Source organism: Diabrotica undecimpunctata, chromosome 1, assembly GCF_040954645.1.
Source record: "Diabrotica undecimpunctata isolate CICGRU chromosome 1, icDiaUnde3, whole genome shotgun sequence".
NCBI classification, from domain to species: Eukaryota; Metazoa; Arthropoda; class Insecta; order Coleoptera; family Chrysomelidae; genus Diabrotica; species Diabrotica undecimpunctata.
In genome coordinates this window covers 61,909,917-61,925,490 of record NC_092803.1, presented here as the reverse complement: position 1 = coordinate 61,925,490, position 15,574 = coordinate 61,909,917, and the positions used below count along the sequence as shown (strand labels likewise).

At 29.9% G+C, this 15,574-nt stretch overlaps 1 protein-coding gene across 1 annotated transcript; it reads right to left on the bottom strand.

Moving 5' to 3' along the window:
- Window positions 1-1,864: 1,864 nt before the first annotated feature.
- On the bottom strand, window positions 1,865-14,615 carry LOC140442343 (trypsin-7-like). The gene is made up of 5 exons (XM_072533419.1): window positions 14,524-14,615; window positions 13,023-13,167; window positions 12,339-12,452; window positions 6,657-6,797; window positions 1,865-2,157 (listed from the first exon to the last, which is right to left on the bottom strand). Exons 1-5 carry the CDS (start codon window positions 14,613-14,615, stop codon window positions 2,014-2,016), a joined length of 636 nt encoding a protein of 211 aa, XP_072389520.1. The 3' UTR covers window positions 1,865-2,013.
- Window positions 14,616-15,574: the final 959 nt, after the last annotated feature.

Here is a 15,574-nt window from a genome sequence, read left to right as displayed (position 1 = left end):
AGGGGCTATTGACCTACAAGATTCAGGTCAGGCATGTCAACTTTGAAATGACATAACCAATAACAACATTTTTCGTTATATACATTTCTACATAATTGTACAAACAAACCTTTTATGAGAACGATTTCTGAAGTGGAAATCGAAACGTCAAATACTAGTTATTTATAAATGTGATTTTCATCACAATCATAACCAATAATTGTAGTTTAATTCCATAAAAAACATAATTAACTTAACCACGCCACAAGAAAGCAGTTTCAGAGCATTGCCAAATTTATAAATAATATACTTCTATATACTCTAGTCATCATAGACGAAAATGCCACTGAATCTCTAAAAATCATACAAACTGAATTTTGTTAAAAATGTCAATTTTTAGTACCTCAAAAATATGCAAAAAAGTTTACCACTTCTACCCCCTGGATTCTCTCTAAAACCGGACCTCGTAGGGAGAAACACGGAAAAAATCGATTTACCAAGAATCTGTACGCAGTAGAAAAAAATGTTTCAAATAAACAATATAGCTGAGATAATTTTAAATAGAAATGTTTGTTTTTGTGTAGAATAAATAATTCTCTTGTGAATGATGTGACTGTAATTGTCAATTCAAGCGCGAAATCAATTTTAAATAAAACTTGTATCAACTCGACGGTAAAAATTCGATATCTTTTGATCAGAGTGTCCTGTCGACAAAAACTAATACGTTTTAAAGGTGAAGAGTGCAGCTTTTGTATGTAATTTTTGTATTCTACCGGAAATGAAGTCAGTTTGTATAAATCTGATTAATAGATAAATGTTTTGAGATTTTTGCATTTTTCACGATTCTCACAAGATTAATAAAATTTATTACTTCCAATGACCGGTCACTAGAGAATTTCAATCAGTAGGGAAAGTATTCAAAGCGTATGGCATAAAAGTTCGGTTTTGAGTTTTAACAACAAATGTAGGGCATTTGAAATATGCTCGAAAACGCTAAATTTAAACCATCACATTATAAACAATCTAAAACGTTCAAAACTGCTACTTTTCAGTTACACAAATATGTTTTTTAAATCTATATAACTTTCATCCACCTTCTTTGTGAATGCATTCCCCGTAAATTCGGCATTATTTTGGCATGTTTCAAAATGCCTCGTATTTGTTACCAAAACTTAAAATCAAAATTTTATTTTATAAGTTTTGAGGATTTTGCTCACAATGGAAATAATGGAAATTCCGTAGTGACCGGTCAATGGAAGTGATAAATTTTATTGATCTCATTAGAATCCTAAAAAATGAGAAAAATGGCGCAAAGTTTATTTATTTAACGGATTTAGAAACTGACTTCATTTGGAGCAAAATACAACAGTTGTATACGAAAGTTGCACTCTTTACCACCTTTAAAAAGCATTTTGATCTTTGTCGATAGGACACTCTGATCAAAAGATGTCAAAATTTTACCGCTGAGTTAAAACAAATTTTATTTAAAATTAATTTCGGATGCTTAACTCTTAACAAAAAGTGCTAATAAACATTTTTGTTCAAAATTATCTCAGCTACAATTTTATTTAAAACTTTTTTACGCCGTTATGCCGTACAGATTTTTGGTAAATCGATTTTTTTCGCGTCCTCCTTCCCACGGGGTGATTTAAGGAGGTAGCCGGAGGGGAAGCGGTAAACTTTTTGCTTATTTTTGATGTCACTTAAATGACATTCTCAGCAAAATTTAGGTTGTTTGTATAATTTTGTACACTACCAATGCACAGTATTCAACGAAATTTAATAGTTCTTAACTATCAACATCCCCTATTTGTCAAGTTATTTTCTTCTATAATTATATTTTTTTATAAATCTAAGGTTAGTATTTTGGAAAAACAATAATTCATTATATTCTAAGTACTGTATATTTTTATTTGTATATTTTAAAATTTAAGTTTAATGTATTGTTACATAGTGGTTGTGAAATTATGTAAATAAAACAATAAAATCAAATTAATAATGAATTTATAAGACAAGATGATACTTCGATCAGCATTAGAGGCCACCTTTTTTTTTAATCCATGTTGAAAAATACCCGACATTAGTATAAACTCCAATATATTCCCTACATAATTCATCACCCCAGGATACAACCCCAATTAATGTACCGTTGTATACCAGTGGTCCTCCCGAATCACCCTGTAAAAGATAAAGTAATATAATCAATTTCCATCGTCGGTAGTTATGGTAAAATATATATTACAGCCTCTTGTGATTTATTGCGTATATCATTATTATAATAAACCAATATTAAAAATACCACAGCAATATTACTTTATGATAAAAAAGAAAACAAAACCTATCACTGAAAAAACTCAGGCAATTAAAATATAAAGAAAATATATCAAATCAGGTTTCACCGCAAATCAATAAACGTGAAAATAAAAAGTATTAAAATAAATGAAAAATATTAAATCACTAGGAAATATATGTAAATGTATATAAATATATATTTTGACGAGAAAAATATAGCAAATGACTAAAACAAAGCAGTAACGCTATTATGTTTAACATGTCTCCTCCTATAAGGCATTCATGGACTTCGAAATATATTACTATTAATAAATTCTTTTCAGTCCAGAATACTTCAATTTATATATAAATTTAAACATATAACTATTGCATTAATTGTGTGTCCTTACGGGATACTTGCAAAGTTAAGATCCACGTTAATGATAGATGTGTTTATGAGCCCTGGCTTACTTCATTGATGTCTACTTACACTAACTTTTATAACACCGTGGTATGTTATCGGATTTGAAGTTACCGCTCTGTTAGTTAAAGCTATAGCTAATTTCATTCTTGTTTTCAGATGTACTCGTAAGTTGTTAATACACACGTTTAAACAATTTACCTGTTGGAATGTCTCTTGGTTGGATGGTTTGGGGTATAAAAATGAACGTGGAATGAATCTAATATGTTTTATCGAAATTATTATTTTGTTATTACAAATACATTGTTCCAACTTTGAGGGAAACTCTTTTTGTATATACGCTTATTCAATTGAAACCAATCTTTGGTCAGGTTAGCCTTAAAAACAATGGTAATCACTCCACTCAAGTGACGTTTTGCAATCATAGTTTTAGGTTTGTAGACGTCTGTTATACAATAAACATTTGTTATTAACAATCTGTCCAAATATAATCAGCGTACGGTCATCAAATTTTTGGTGCGCTGAATATTTGTAACCGTTGCAGATTTATTTACGTCACTTTACAACGGTCAAGGAATGGTGCCGAAAATGTTAGAGTACAAGAGAGTATAGTATTGTATACAAACTGGGTTGTTTAAATAAAGTTTATTTTTATTAAATTTATAAATAAATTTTAGCCATGTACAGGAACAGATGGCATATATCCAATACTTTTGCATATGGGATTAGAGGTATTGAGACCATACATATACAAGCTTGTTAAAGCCAATTTAGCATGGGAATGGTACCGAAGATAAGACAAAAGGTTAAAATCATAAACTTGTTCTCTCAAGGTAGGCTGAGTATTAGACTAACACTAACTATTAGACCTAACACTAAAACCATATAGGCCAATAAGCCTATTGTCGTTTCTAATAAAAACGCGGGAATGACTTCTGGATAAGTTCATAAGAGACGAAGTATTATAAAAATAATTTTCTAAGCAATCGCCAATATGCTTACCAATGGCTGCTTTTTTAGGTGTCCAAAGAGCGTTTAATATTGTTATCACCAACTCTTTGGTTAAAGCAATAAGTAAACGAGGCACATCTGCGGTAATATGTAGATAGATAAGGGCATCCGTAAAAAATAGGATAGTAATATTCACTCTGGTTCAAGCAACCATTAAAGCTAGAGCAGATGGAGGCTATCCAGTAGAAAGGGTTCTGTCACCTTTACTTTGGGCAACCTTGATAGACGATCTTCTGAAAAATCTCTTAAAATTTTCTTGTAGTTATTTTATATGATTTTAAAGTTAGCCCAACTATCTAGTTTGCCTTGGTTTTTGTGATAAAGCACTAAAGCCCTAGACCTAAAAAAATATTAATTTGGTCCTGGATATCAAAAAAAAAACTATGCGATAAACCTTTTAAGACGCCACATAAGTGGTTTAAAGCATACAAAGATATTATTTCTAAGATATCTATTTTGAATTGGCATAAATGTTTCGACTACTGGTTTTATCGGATACAAAAGTGTAGTGACCTCAAAGGCGAATACTATAAAAAACAATAAACCAAAATATGTTTTCTTTTATTTAATAAAATTTTTTAGTCTACGCCGCAGACCGCAGTACTAACATTTCAAGGAAAAGGAAAGAGAGGAAGATTACCGTTTTTAAATATAAAATCGATGCTCGTAATGTCAAGTCAATTCTTCAAACAGCTCGACATTAACCACAGTCGAAGAGAGAGGAGCTAAAAGGATTGTTCGGGAAATTAAGTAAGACGGAGTAATAGAACCTTCTACCAGCTTATGGGCCTCTTCGTTGGTCCTAGTCCAGAAAAAAGACGGAAATGTGAGCTTTTGTGTAGGCTACCGTTTATTTAACAATGTTACAAAGAAAAATAGTGATAATTTGCCTCGGATCGACGAAACACTAAATACATTGGTTGGAAGTAAATTGTTTTCCACTCCGAATTTGAAGTCTGGATATTGGCAGGTAAAAATAGACCCACTAGATAAAGATTGTGTAGACTACCGTTTATTAAACAATGTTACCATGAAAGATAGTGATCCTTTAATAGATTCAGATACAGATCTGCTGTTTATCAATACTATCGAAAAATTTATTTGGACGCGAGATACAACTACCTCGTTATCTAGAGTTTGGATGTTGACCTGAAGAAGATATATCTAATCATGATTATGTGGAACAAATAACGAAGTAGAATAGATAATATACACTACTTTCTCGTTTTCCATCTTTAACATGCTGGATACATAGGCTGGAAATATTTTTTTTTACTTGGACTTGAAGTTTAGATATTGGAAGGTGGAAATAGACATCTCAGTCCAGGTACTCGTCCTCATGTCTATGCCAAACTCCTACCTGCTAAACCAGACCCTCCTCGGTCATCCAGTAATCCGGAAGCGAAATGGCCGCTGTAAGGTCGGCATAACTTCCGAACCACTACCTTCATTTATCCACAGACTGTCAACAAGAAGGCATTCTGTCTCTCATCCCTTTTTCCCTTTTTTTGATACCAATATTTGGATTGGGTTTTTAAAAGGAACTCCAGTCCAGGTAGCGCGTGGAATAACCTCACCGTTCCTAGTACGTCATGACTTTCATCCGGGCATTTCCTTCTTTCCATAGTTTGACTCACTTTTCTACCTTAAACTTACCAGTTAGTCCAGCTGTCTTTTTTCCTAATCTTTTATTCTTGATCGCTGCACGGTAATATTTGTGTACACTGGTCGAACCTGCTTTATTTCTAGTCATTTTCTCCATGTAGACCCTAAATGGATCTGGTCAGTTTAACGTTATGTCATTTGAACCCTGCAATGCTCCTGCGACATTTAAAATACTTATGCAAAACGTGTTAAAGGGTTATTATACAAAACAACAAGATCAATAATCGCACTACCTATGCCACAACTAACGAAGCTTGCCAAAAGAACAAAAACGGACGAAGTCCGTTTAAAATAATAGCTTTGGACATTGCCGGGCCATTTCCAGAAAGTAAAAATGGTTAGAAAAAAGAACTACAGCCTATTACCGACAATCAGATAAAATGCTGGAGCGAATAAATAAAACAGTTGGTAAGTATTTGGCAAAAATGGTGTCCAATCACTAACGAGACTGGGACCAGTATCTTCAGTTTTTCGCAATGGCCTACAGATATGCCGTTATTCTATCAACGAGCTAAATGCCGTGAAAAGTTGTATTTGGGCGCAAGATGCGACTCCCTTATGATCTAGAGTTTGGAAGACGACCTGAAGAAGATGTAGCTGATGAAGATTACGTAATTAAATTACGAAGAAGAATGGACGATATACACGATTTTCTCCGTTTCTATCTTCAAATCACTAGCGATAGAATTATGAAACGGTATGATAATAAAGTCAAAAAGGTACCTGTTAAGAAGAATGACAAAGTCTGGCTCTATATTCCAAAAAAGCAACAGGCTTGTGCTTTCAAATTGCAGCAGTTTCAGAAAGGTCCATACTTTATTAGAAAAAATATTTACAATTTCTTTTAATAAAATACATAAGATTACGAGGAAAATTATTCAGCCAACGAATGACAGACGTAGTAATAGGTTATATTTCTAAACTTTTAACTATTATTTTTAAATTTTGAAGATGATGCAGAGTATTTACCAAAAAGATAGATATAGATATAATAAATAAATAAATAATATATTGGAAACAATGGCAAAGATGAGACCAGATAAGTTAGGTAGATACGAGTAAAAATTTTAAAAGACATGGTACAATGTGCTAGAAAATGGATAAGATTAACCCAATATATAGACAAATGTAAAATATAAGAAGATTAATACTATGTAAATTAACAGATAGGGAGAGAAAAATAGATCCTATATATGTAGCGTATACATATCTGCACACACAAATAACCCGATTTACTAAAGAAATAAAGATAAATATTTTCATACTAAGCACATGAATATTAAAGTAAAATAATAAAACTAAATCTTACGCTGCATGTTGATTTTTTTTCTGCTATATTCTCTGCACATATCATTCGGTCCGTAATTTGTCCTGGAGCAAAGCTCTCGCAGGTTTGCCGATCTGCTATTTTAGTGGATATTTCCAATAAATGATCACTCTCAGTGATATTCTAAAAAAATAAAAATTATTTCACAATAAAAAATAAAAATTTATGAAAATAAATCAAATATATATATATATATATATATATATATATACATATACATTTATATATATATAAATATATAGATATATAAATAAATATATATATATATATATATATATATATATATATATATATATATATATATATATATATATATATATGTATATACAGGGTGTTTCAAAAAAAGGTAACTTCGTCTCTAGGGTAGATAAAAAACTGAAAAATAATTGGGGTTTGCTTAGTAAAAAATTTTTGTAACGCCATCCGTTTTTAAGATACAGGGCGTTGAAGAAAAAAAAATTTACGCATTTTTTACGATTTTGCCGAAACTACTGGCAACATTGTAATGAAATTTTATACGAATATGTTTTGAAAGCTGATACATCCCATGAATTTGTTTTTATATCTGATTCTCATAGAGGGCGCTAGTTACACGGATCGTACTAACTATTAGTCAATATAACTTTTTTAAGTAGTAGGAGTATAATTATTAATCAAAAGTTTAAGTAAACTTAAACATTATTCAATTTTACACGAAAAAGGTACTTTTGGTAAAACTCGATACTGCGTACCGTTTTCGGAATATTTTGATTTGAAAATTATGAAGTAATAGTAGTAGTAATAAAATCGTAAAAAATGCGTAATTTTTTTTTTCTTCAACGCGCTGTATCTTGAAAACGGATGGCGTTACAAAAATTTTTTACTAAGCAAACCCCAATTATTTTTCAGTTTTTTACCTACCCTAGAGACGGGGTTACCTTTTTTGAAACACCCTGTATGTATATATATATATATATATATATATATATATATATATATATATATATATATATATATATATTATATATATATATACATTTTTTTTAATATCTATAAAAAGAACCATACAAATTGTTTTTGTAATTATGAACCCTGTTGGTTGTTTACTTATATTCTAAAATCTTTTTTATTTGTAGTGAACTGATGATGCTTTTAAAAATAAAAGCGAAACGTATTCGAATAAATCAATAAAGTAGTTGAGGACTTTCATTTGCCAATTATTGACCGATAAAACCTCTGCTATTCAATCATTGAATATATTTTAAATATATATATATATATATATATATATATATATATATACATTTATGTATATATATACATAAATGTAAAAGGTATCGGCATAGCTCGCAACAAAGGAAAAAAAATATAAAATATGTGTATAAGATGGAAGGCAACCGTATATACGTATTTCTGACTATTGGTCGTCTTCAGTACGGTGAAGCCAAGGGAAAGGATCACTACAGGAGCACTGCGACCAATTTGTGGCAATAATGTTAGAAGACTCTGAAGTTTCCAGAGCAACAATTAACACATCCACGGAGGAAGCTAAGCTACCTGAAGAAAGGAATGCCAAACGTTTGGAACGTTTTAAACAATAAGAAAAAGGTTAATGCGAGTTGATAGTAAAATAAATGTAAAAGGTATCGGTATAGCTCACAACCAACGGAATAAAATATAATAAAATATATGTATAAGATGGAAGGCAACCGTATTTACGTATTTCTGACTATTGGTCGGTGTTGCTCTGAAAACGTATGTTATGTATGTTATGTTCAATGTATTTAAATAACCATCTTCCACCAAAATTTATTTATTTTTAAGTTTATATATAACATTTGTTATTGCCAACTTTTATATGAATTAACATCCATAAAGGAGGTTCTTAATATATTCTGTCGTTCACGTTATAATTGAACATTTCAAAGAAGAATAGTAAAGGGTTAAGAGTAAAGGGAAACAAAGCTTACTTTTCACACGCCCATATATTCCGCTCCAAAAACACACACTGGAGATCGAAAATTAGGGTCTATAAAACTATTATGAGACCAGTAGTATGCTATGGATGCGCGACATTCGTGATGTAAAAAACACAAAACGAAAGCTGGAAGTCTTCGAAAGAAAAATACTAAGGATGATATTTGGACATATTAACAAAAACGGAGTATGGAGATCCAGATACAACCATAAACGGTTCAAAGAGGCAGCAATTTCAGAATTCGTAAAACGTTGCGGACTTTGATGAACTGGTCATGTAGTGAGAATGGCGACCTAAATATTGCCAAAAAAAGCCCTAGATAGTCAATGTAGTGCGCAAGACGAAAAGAAAGGTCACGGAAAACGTTAGATAATGAAGTGGCAGTACCTACATGCGCAAAATTTGTTAGACGTGAGAATCTGGAGAAGATTGGCGCGAAACCAGCAAGGTTGGAGGCATAGTTTTAAGGAAGCCCAGGCTTGATTCGCGTTGTGGCGGCATTAAAAAAAGAAAATCTAGATACATATAAAAATGACCTTGAATGAAATAAAATCTACCTGTTGTTTTATTTAATTTTAATATTTTTTGGTTTATAGTTTTATTACAATAAACGTGACCTAAAAATTATCACTGAAAATAAACTGAAGTAATAGTTTAAATAATACACAAAACTTAATTTAAATTTTCGCGCTATTATTTATAATACATAAAATAACAACGGCAGAATGATAATAAACTCAAAATAGTCTGTATAGGTACTAAGTTAGTTACTATTTTGACAGTGCCTGTAAACTAACAATTATTCACAATTAACACGTGCAAAGTAAAACTTCGTAAAACGATAAATCAAAGGTTTAATGTTTATAGTTTTAAAAATTTTATAATCGTCTATAGATTTGTATTTCCAAAGCACAAAAGAGTCAATTTTCAATAAATAATAAAATTCATTTAGAATCATTACTTTGAATTTGAGACGTTAATATTGAATATTGGATTTTATTCATTACTTTAAGGAAATATTAAGTGAAATGCTAAGCAGTGCTTAGAACATCTTTAAGTTACCTACATTTTGCCAAAGGCAACGACTAAAATAAATTATACGATATACATACACAAAATAATAAACTTATTGAATTTAATACAAACTTAAATTTTTAACTGTATTGCAAAGAAAGTGTTGAAAAATTGTTTTTTATTGTAAATAAACAATATTGAACATTTTAAAATTATTTTTAATTCTAAATATAAATAATTCTGTCAAAAATAATAACTAATAAAAGTTGATATTTGATTGTATATAGTAAAGATTAGTATATCATTACTCTGAATATGGAAAATAAAACTGCTTTAACTATTTTCCTTACAAGTTCTCGAATTTAAGCTAAACGAAGTTAATAGACGTGAAGTTTGTTAAACGTTATTTTATGTTTAAATGAACTACCGCTGTAGTAAAGGTAGGGTCGTATAAAACATTGTGTATAAGAGTAAAATGTTACTGTTTGTATGAGAAAATAAAATCGTTGCTTCTACTATTTTCCATATAATTTCGTCATATTTTCTCACCCATTAGACCTTCCTAGGTCTCTAAATAATTAGTAAATTTTTTGAGAAATTAAATTTTTTGCAACCAGTCAGAAAATTATAAAGTAACAGGTCTAAGGTTAGTTTATGAAAGAAGAAAAATCATTCTATCAACTATAATAAAAAAATTATTCAAAATGATTTTAAATATTGCACAATAATTTTGCAAAAACATATCAGTTTTGCGCTTATAAACAAATACAATAACTTTTTGACTGTTTGGAAAGTTTGCATTTTTCTACAAATTAAATAAAAGTTGTGTTAGGACAATTTGAGACGAAGTTAGTCCTTTTTTTAAATTAACAGCAATTTGGTTTATAACAAGTAATAATCGTTATTTGAAACAATATAATTTAGAGTTTTAATTTGCAAAATTTGAAAAAGATGGCCTTTTTATGCAAACCTCCACAAAGCCATGATACTATGATTAAGAAGATAAGATATTGCGCATAAGTCGTGATGTAATTGGAGAGTTGCACGTTCGTAATGTCAGTTTTTTGTATGTGTCAATAAATATTCTTTAATAAATAGTTTGGAGATATCCTTTTGTGTACGATTATTGTAATTATTAAACCTTTATTTAATATTATTATTTTGCTAATTGAATAATTTCATCACAGAATGCATAAAAATCCCATTTAACTTTAACAAGAATTCAAATTCTGCTCTCCAATGACGGCATGCGCGAACACCACCGATTTTCTACTACAGGAAGATCCTATCTTGTTAGTCATAGTATCATGCACAAAGCTTCAAAATGTGTTCCTAAAAATCGGCCGGCTTTGAAACTCGCAGCAGCGGCGGAGGTAAGAAGCCGTTAACTGTATCTCTGGTTCTTGTTTATGGATTTCGACATTAATTTTTTTAAGTTTTTATGTACTTTTTGCGTGTACTACGAATATGCATTATTTAAATAAATAAATTGTTAAATAAATCATTTTATTTGTTTAAACCAATTTTATTGAATTTTTTTTTTTCGTAACATTGTAAATAATTTATTTAAAATAGATTTTATAAAAAAAAATACCAAATTATCCTATAAAATCATTTCCAAAAATATTCAGTATTGGTTTATGTGCCGCTTTGGAAATAAATAATCATAAAAAAAATTTGAGATTTTTCTCAATGGAAAATTTTCCATGGCAACCTATTTATTTATTTATTACTACTTATTTATTTGACATTTTTTTAATAATTTATAGGAAAAATATGTTTTTTCGTTTCGAAATTACTTTTCGAGTTATTCTAGGACCCAAGGTATTTTTGTGTTTTTTTTTTGAAAAAACCTAAATTAAACGTACAATGCAAGTAAACCAATAAAAATATAGAAAAAAGACAATTTTAACGTTTTTAAGAGGCCATTTGTTAGTGGATGGAACATCGAGTTTAAGAAACAAAATATAACGTGAAAGTTGAATGAAGTAAAATTCCATTTGTTTCGAAATGCGCCATTTTAAAAAGTCCATTTTAATTTTATATGGCAAAAGTCAATTTAAAATATCTATTAACAAATTAATATACCGTTGAATTTTGGGATATATAGACTTGACGAACGTCTAAACTTTAATTTTCGAAATACGTTGTTTATTTCTTACCCACAAGCTGAATCCTTTTTTAATCGAAAGGATATATTTATAATAAGCAGGTTCTCGTGATAAATGTTGGGTAAACTTTTTAAGATACATGTTGAGATAGTAACAACTAAAGTTAGAATAAGTGTGGGGAAGACTGATAAATTTTATGTAATATTTGCAAATATTTATCTAAACAAAGTCACTACAAATGAAATTATACCTTTGGATGGTAAAATTATTATGAAAATTATTATTTTTAAGTACCTGGGATTCGTATTACAAAATAATGGGAAAATAAATGGAGAAACATGCAGTATAATTTGTGATGAGATGGGTGAAGTGGAAGAAAGCGAGTAGTGTACTGTGTGACAGAAAGATTCCAATAAAACTAAAGGAAAAATTCTATAGAACTTCAGAATTTACTTAAGTGAATATTAAGACGTTAAAAAGAACGACATACAACGAATACATCTAGCGAAAATGAAAATGCTTTAATTAAAGTAGATATTTTAGTTAGCCAATATAAATTATTGTTGATTTGTAAATTTTTACCTCAGTTCTGCCCCATCCTGCAGCGGTAACTATAGAACCCGTTGGTACTTCAGCATCTTGTTCTGGTAGAGGTATGGGTTGAATTTTTTTGGAAAATTTAACTTTTTCGGCCAACTAAAATAATTAAATAAATAATTATGTAAATTTTAAACAATAACCTAAGAAAGGTATTATAGATTTTTTAAAAATATATAACAGAAAAATTCAAGCACAGATAAAACGCAAGAGATTCATTCTACTTTATGTTATTTTTATGATTGTTTGCAAATTTGTAATGTATAGGCTCCTCCTAATTAGTTCAGCACAAATACTGCTGTTTTATTTGCAGTTTTACTACTCTTGGAAATCATATTAATTTTTCGTCTAAAAGGATTTCTCTTTTAAATAATAACTTTACTGAAAAAACATGGCCTAGATCAGCAAAAGTACACACCTAAGGACAACAAAAAGTGATATGCGGAAAAGAAAAGTAATAGTGGAAATTGAAACGCCAATAAACGTACTTTAACCTTTAATTGTAGCTTATTCCCATTAAAATAGTAATTTCTTTAAAATGCCACAAGAAAATAGCTTCAGAACAATATTAGGAAAAGAAAAGTTTTTAAAAGCTATGCTGAAGCAAATTTTAAAAACAAAAAAAAAGGTTGTGGTCATGTATTTTATAACATTTTTAAGAATACGTACCTTAACAATTGCTATATCATAATCGAAATTAAATTTGATGTATTTTTTGTAAAGCGTATACTTTTTAATTTTTATAAACTTTTTTGCTTGACTCCGTTTAGAAACACCAGCCACAACATATTCCGGAACAATTTTTTCCCTTGCGCTAAAAAAATTTAAATCGGGGTTATAAATACATACATACACAAATATATATAAGACATAAATCGTTCAGCTAGACATAGGTAATATACATTGAGATAAAAGTGGTACCTGCGCTTTCTCAAGTCTCTGCTAATATCTCACCACACCAAGCGACAGCCTACAATGCGATTAATAACTCAATTATCGGCATCTTAAGAAAAGCGTAAAGCGAATAGTTTCGTTAAAAAATGTTTATTTACACTTCAGAAAAGAAAAGGTTTAAATAACTAAATGATATTATTAGGGCAACTCTTTGTCAGAATATGAGGATCTATTTGCTAATTCTTTCGACAATTGACCGATATCTTGTTGAAATCAGTTGCAAATATTGTAAATGGTATTGAAATATATTATTGTTTATAAGATTGTACAAAAGTTACAAAAAAAAACCAGATGTCCCCGAAATGACAGCAGGAAATCGAAAGAAGAAATGAAAGTATTGATGCTACCATTGAGGTGGATAACTCCAGAACCATTAAAAGTGCCGCCAAGGAGTTGGAAGTCTCGCATACCACAGTTAATAAAGTTTTAAAAAACATAGCGTTAAGAGTTTTAAATATTCGATAACTCAGGAGTTATTTTCACAAACTTTGAAGTAACACGAAGGATAGAAAAAGACCCAGAAATTTTGTCAACGATCAAACGAAGAAAACTCGAATATTTGGGTCACCTGATGAGAGGACATAAATACGCATTACCTCAAAATATAATGCAAGGAAAAATAGAAGAAAACGAAATTCAGGCCGTATGAAAATGTCATGGTTACGTTATTTGGGAGAATGGTTTGGCTGTACCACTAATGAACTCTTTAGGTAAGCTGTAAACAAGGTCAGGAGAGCCTTGATGCTTTCCAATCTCCGATAGGAGTGGAACAAGAAGAAGAAGAAGGAGTTATTTACCGAAGATCAATTTGCGAAAAGGTGCAATTTATGCGTCTCACGAAAATGACAAATTTACAAAAAAATATGCCTTTCACCGATGAATCATCACTTTTAGTAGGAACAGTAGAATGCATCCAGAATGCAGTATTCGCAGTAAAATAAACATCGAACTGTTCTACATCGGATCAAACGTTCTCAAAAACTTAATGTCTGGGCCGGCATTTTAGGGAACCATGTAATTGGTTCATTTGTTATTCAGAATTAACATCGCAAGACAACATTACTTCAGCTATTCAGAATCTTTTAGATGTACGTTTAAAATGTATCTGGTATCAACAGGATGGCTGTACCGTGTATAACGCGAATATCGTAAAAAATTATTTTAAATACAATTTTTCAGGATCGCATTATAAGCGGAACAGGACAAATTAAATTGCCTGCGAGATCTCCCTATCTGGCTCCCATGGATATCTTTTTCTTGGAAAATATTAAAGGCACCATATCTGGCAACGATCTCAAACGGGCCCATAATCTAGTTGATTTAGAAAATAAGATAAAAAAACATGTGCGATTATGTCACAATATCTTGCAAGCATTTTGTAATAGACTAGGTTACTGTCTTAAGGCTACTAACAAAAGAAGGTGGTATATTTAAACCTTTAATTTGGTGTACTTGATATTTTGTACAGCAGAACGTATTGGTTTTTTTCAGTTTCTTTAAATGAATTATTAATTTGTGTTTAACTACTTTTAGAATAATACTTTTTCGTTTTTTAGCAGTAGGCTACACTAAGTTTATTTTCCTACATTTATATTGATATCCGCAAGAATAGCAGAATGGCTTCTTTCCGATAAAAGAAGTTTTTGCTACTTTAGCAAGACCATCAGTAATCTCATTTTCAACAATTCCTTTATGACCTGGTATCCAAAATAACAGGTGTAATTCCAAATGCTATTAATAGTCTGGTGTTAGAATCTTTTGATGATTTATTATTAACCCATGCTCATGTATAATATTATTTGGATTAAAATCGAAATCTTGTTTTGCAGGAATATTATTTATGGATATATATATATATATATATATATATATATATATATATATATATATATATATATATATATATATACATTATATATATAAGAAAAAAGAAGTACTTGTGACTCGTTTGGAACAAATATATAACTATTTTGGATGGGTTGGGGTCAATAAAAGGGCTATTGGTTAACTATTTTTTTAATCTCGAGCTTTCAATTGTGTTTACAATTATTATCAAGAGCTAAAAAAGACAAAATATCTTACAAGGTTGAACTAAAAAGAAAAAACAATTTTTGTGAACTTACCAAATAAAAATTAGTTTAGTAAGTAAAAATTACTGCTAATACATCTTAAAAAGAATTAATATAAAAATATTTTAATCTAATAAATGTTTCTTTGAAAATTTTTATAATTTTGAAAACATTTTTTTAATACAATAATAATTGAAA

Coding starts and splice junctions, on each gene's coding strand:
- LOC140442343 (XM_072533419.1), bottom strand. CDS start 14,615: ATGGGCCCGTTTGAGATCGTTGCCAGATATGGTGCCTTTAATATTTTC. Junction 6,798..12,338: donor CAGGATGGGGCAGAACTGAG/GTAAAAATTTAC, acceptor TTATTTTTTTAG/AATATCACTGAGAGTGATCA. Junction 2,158..6,656: donor AAAAAAAATCAACATGCAGC/GTAAGATTTAGT, acceptor TATCTTTTACAG/GGTGATTCGGGAGGACCACT.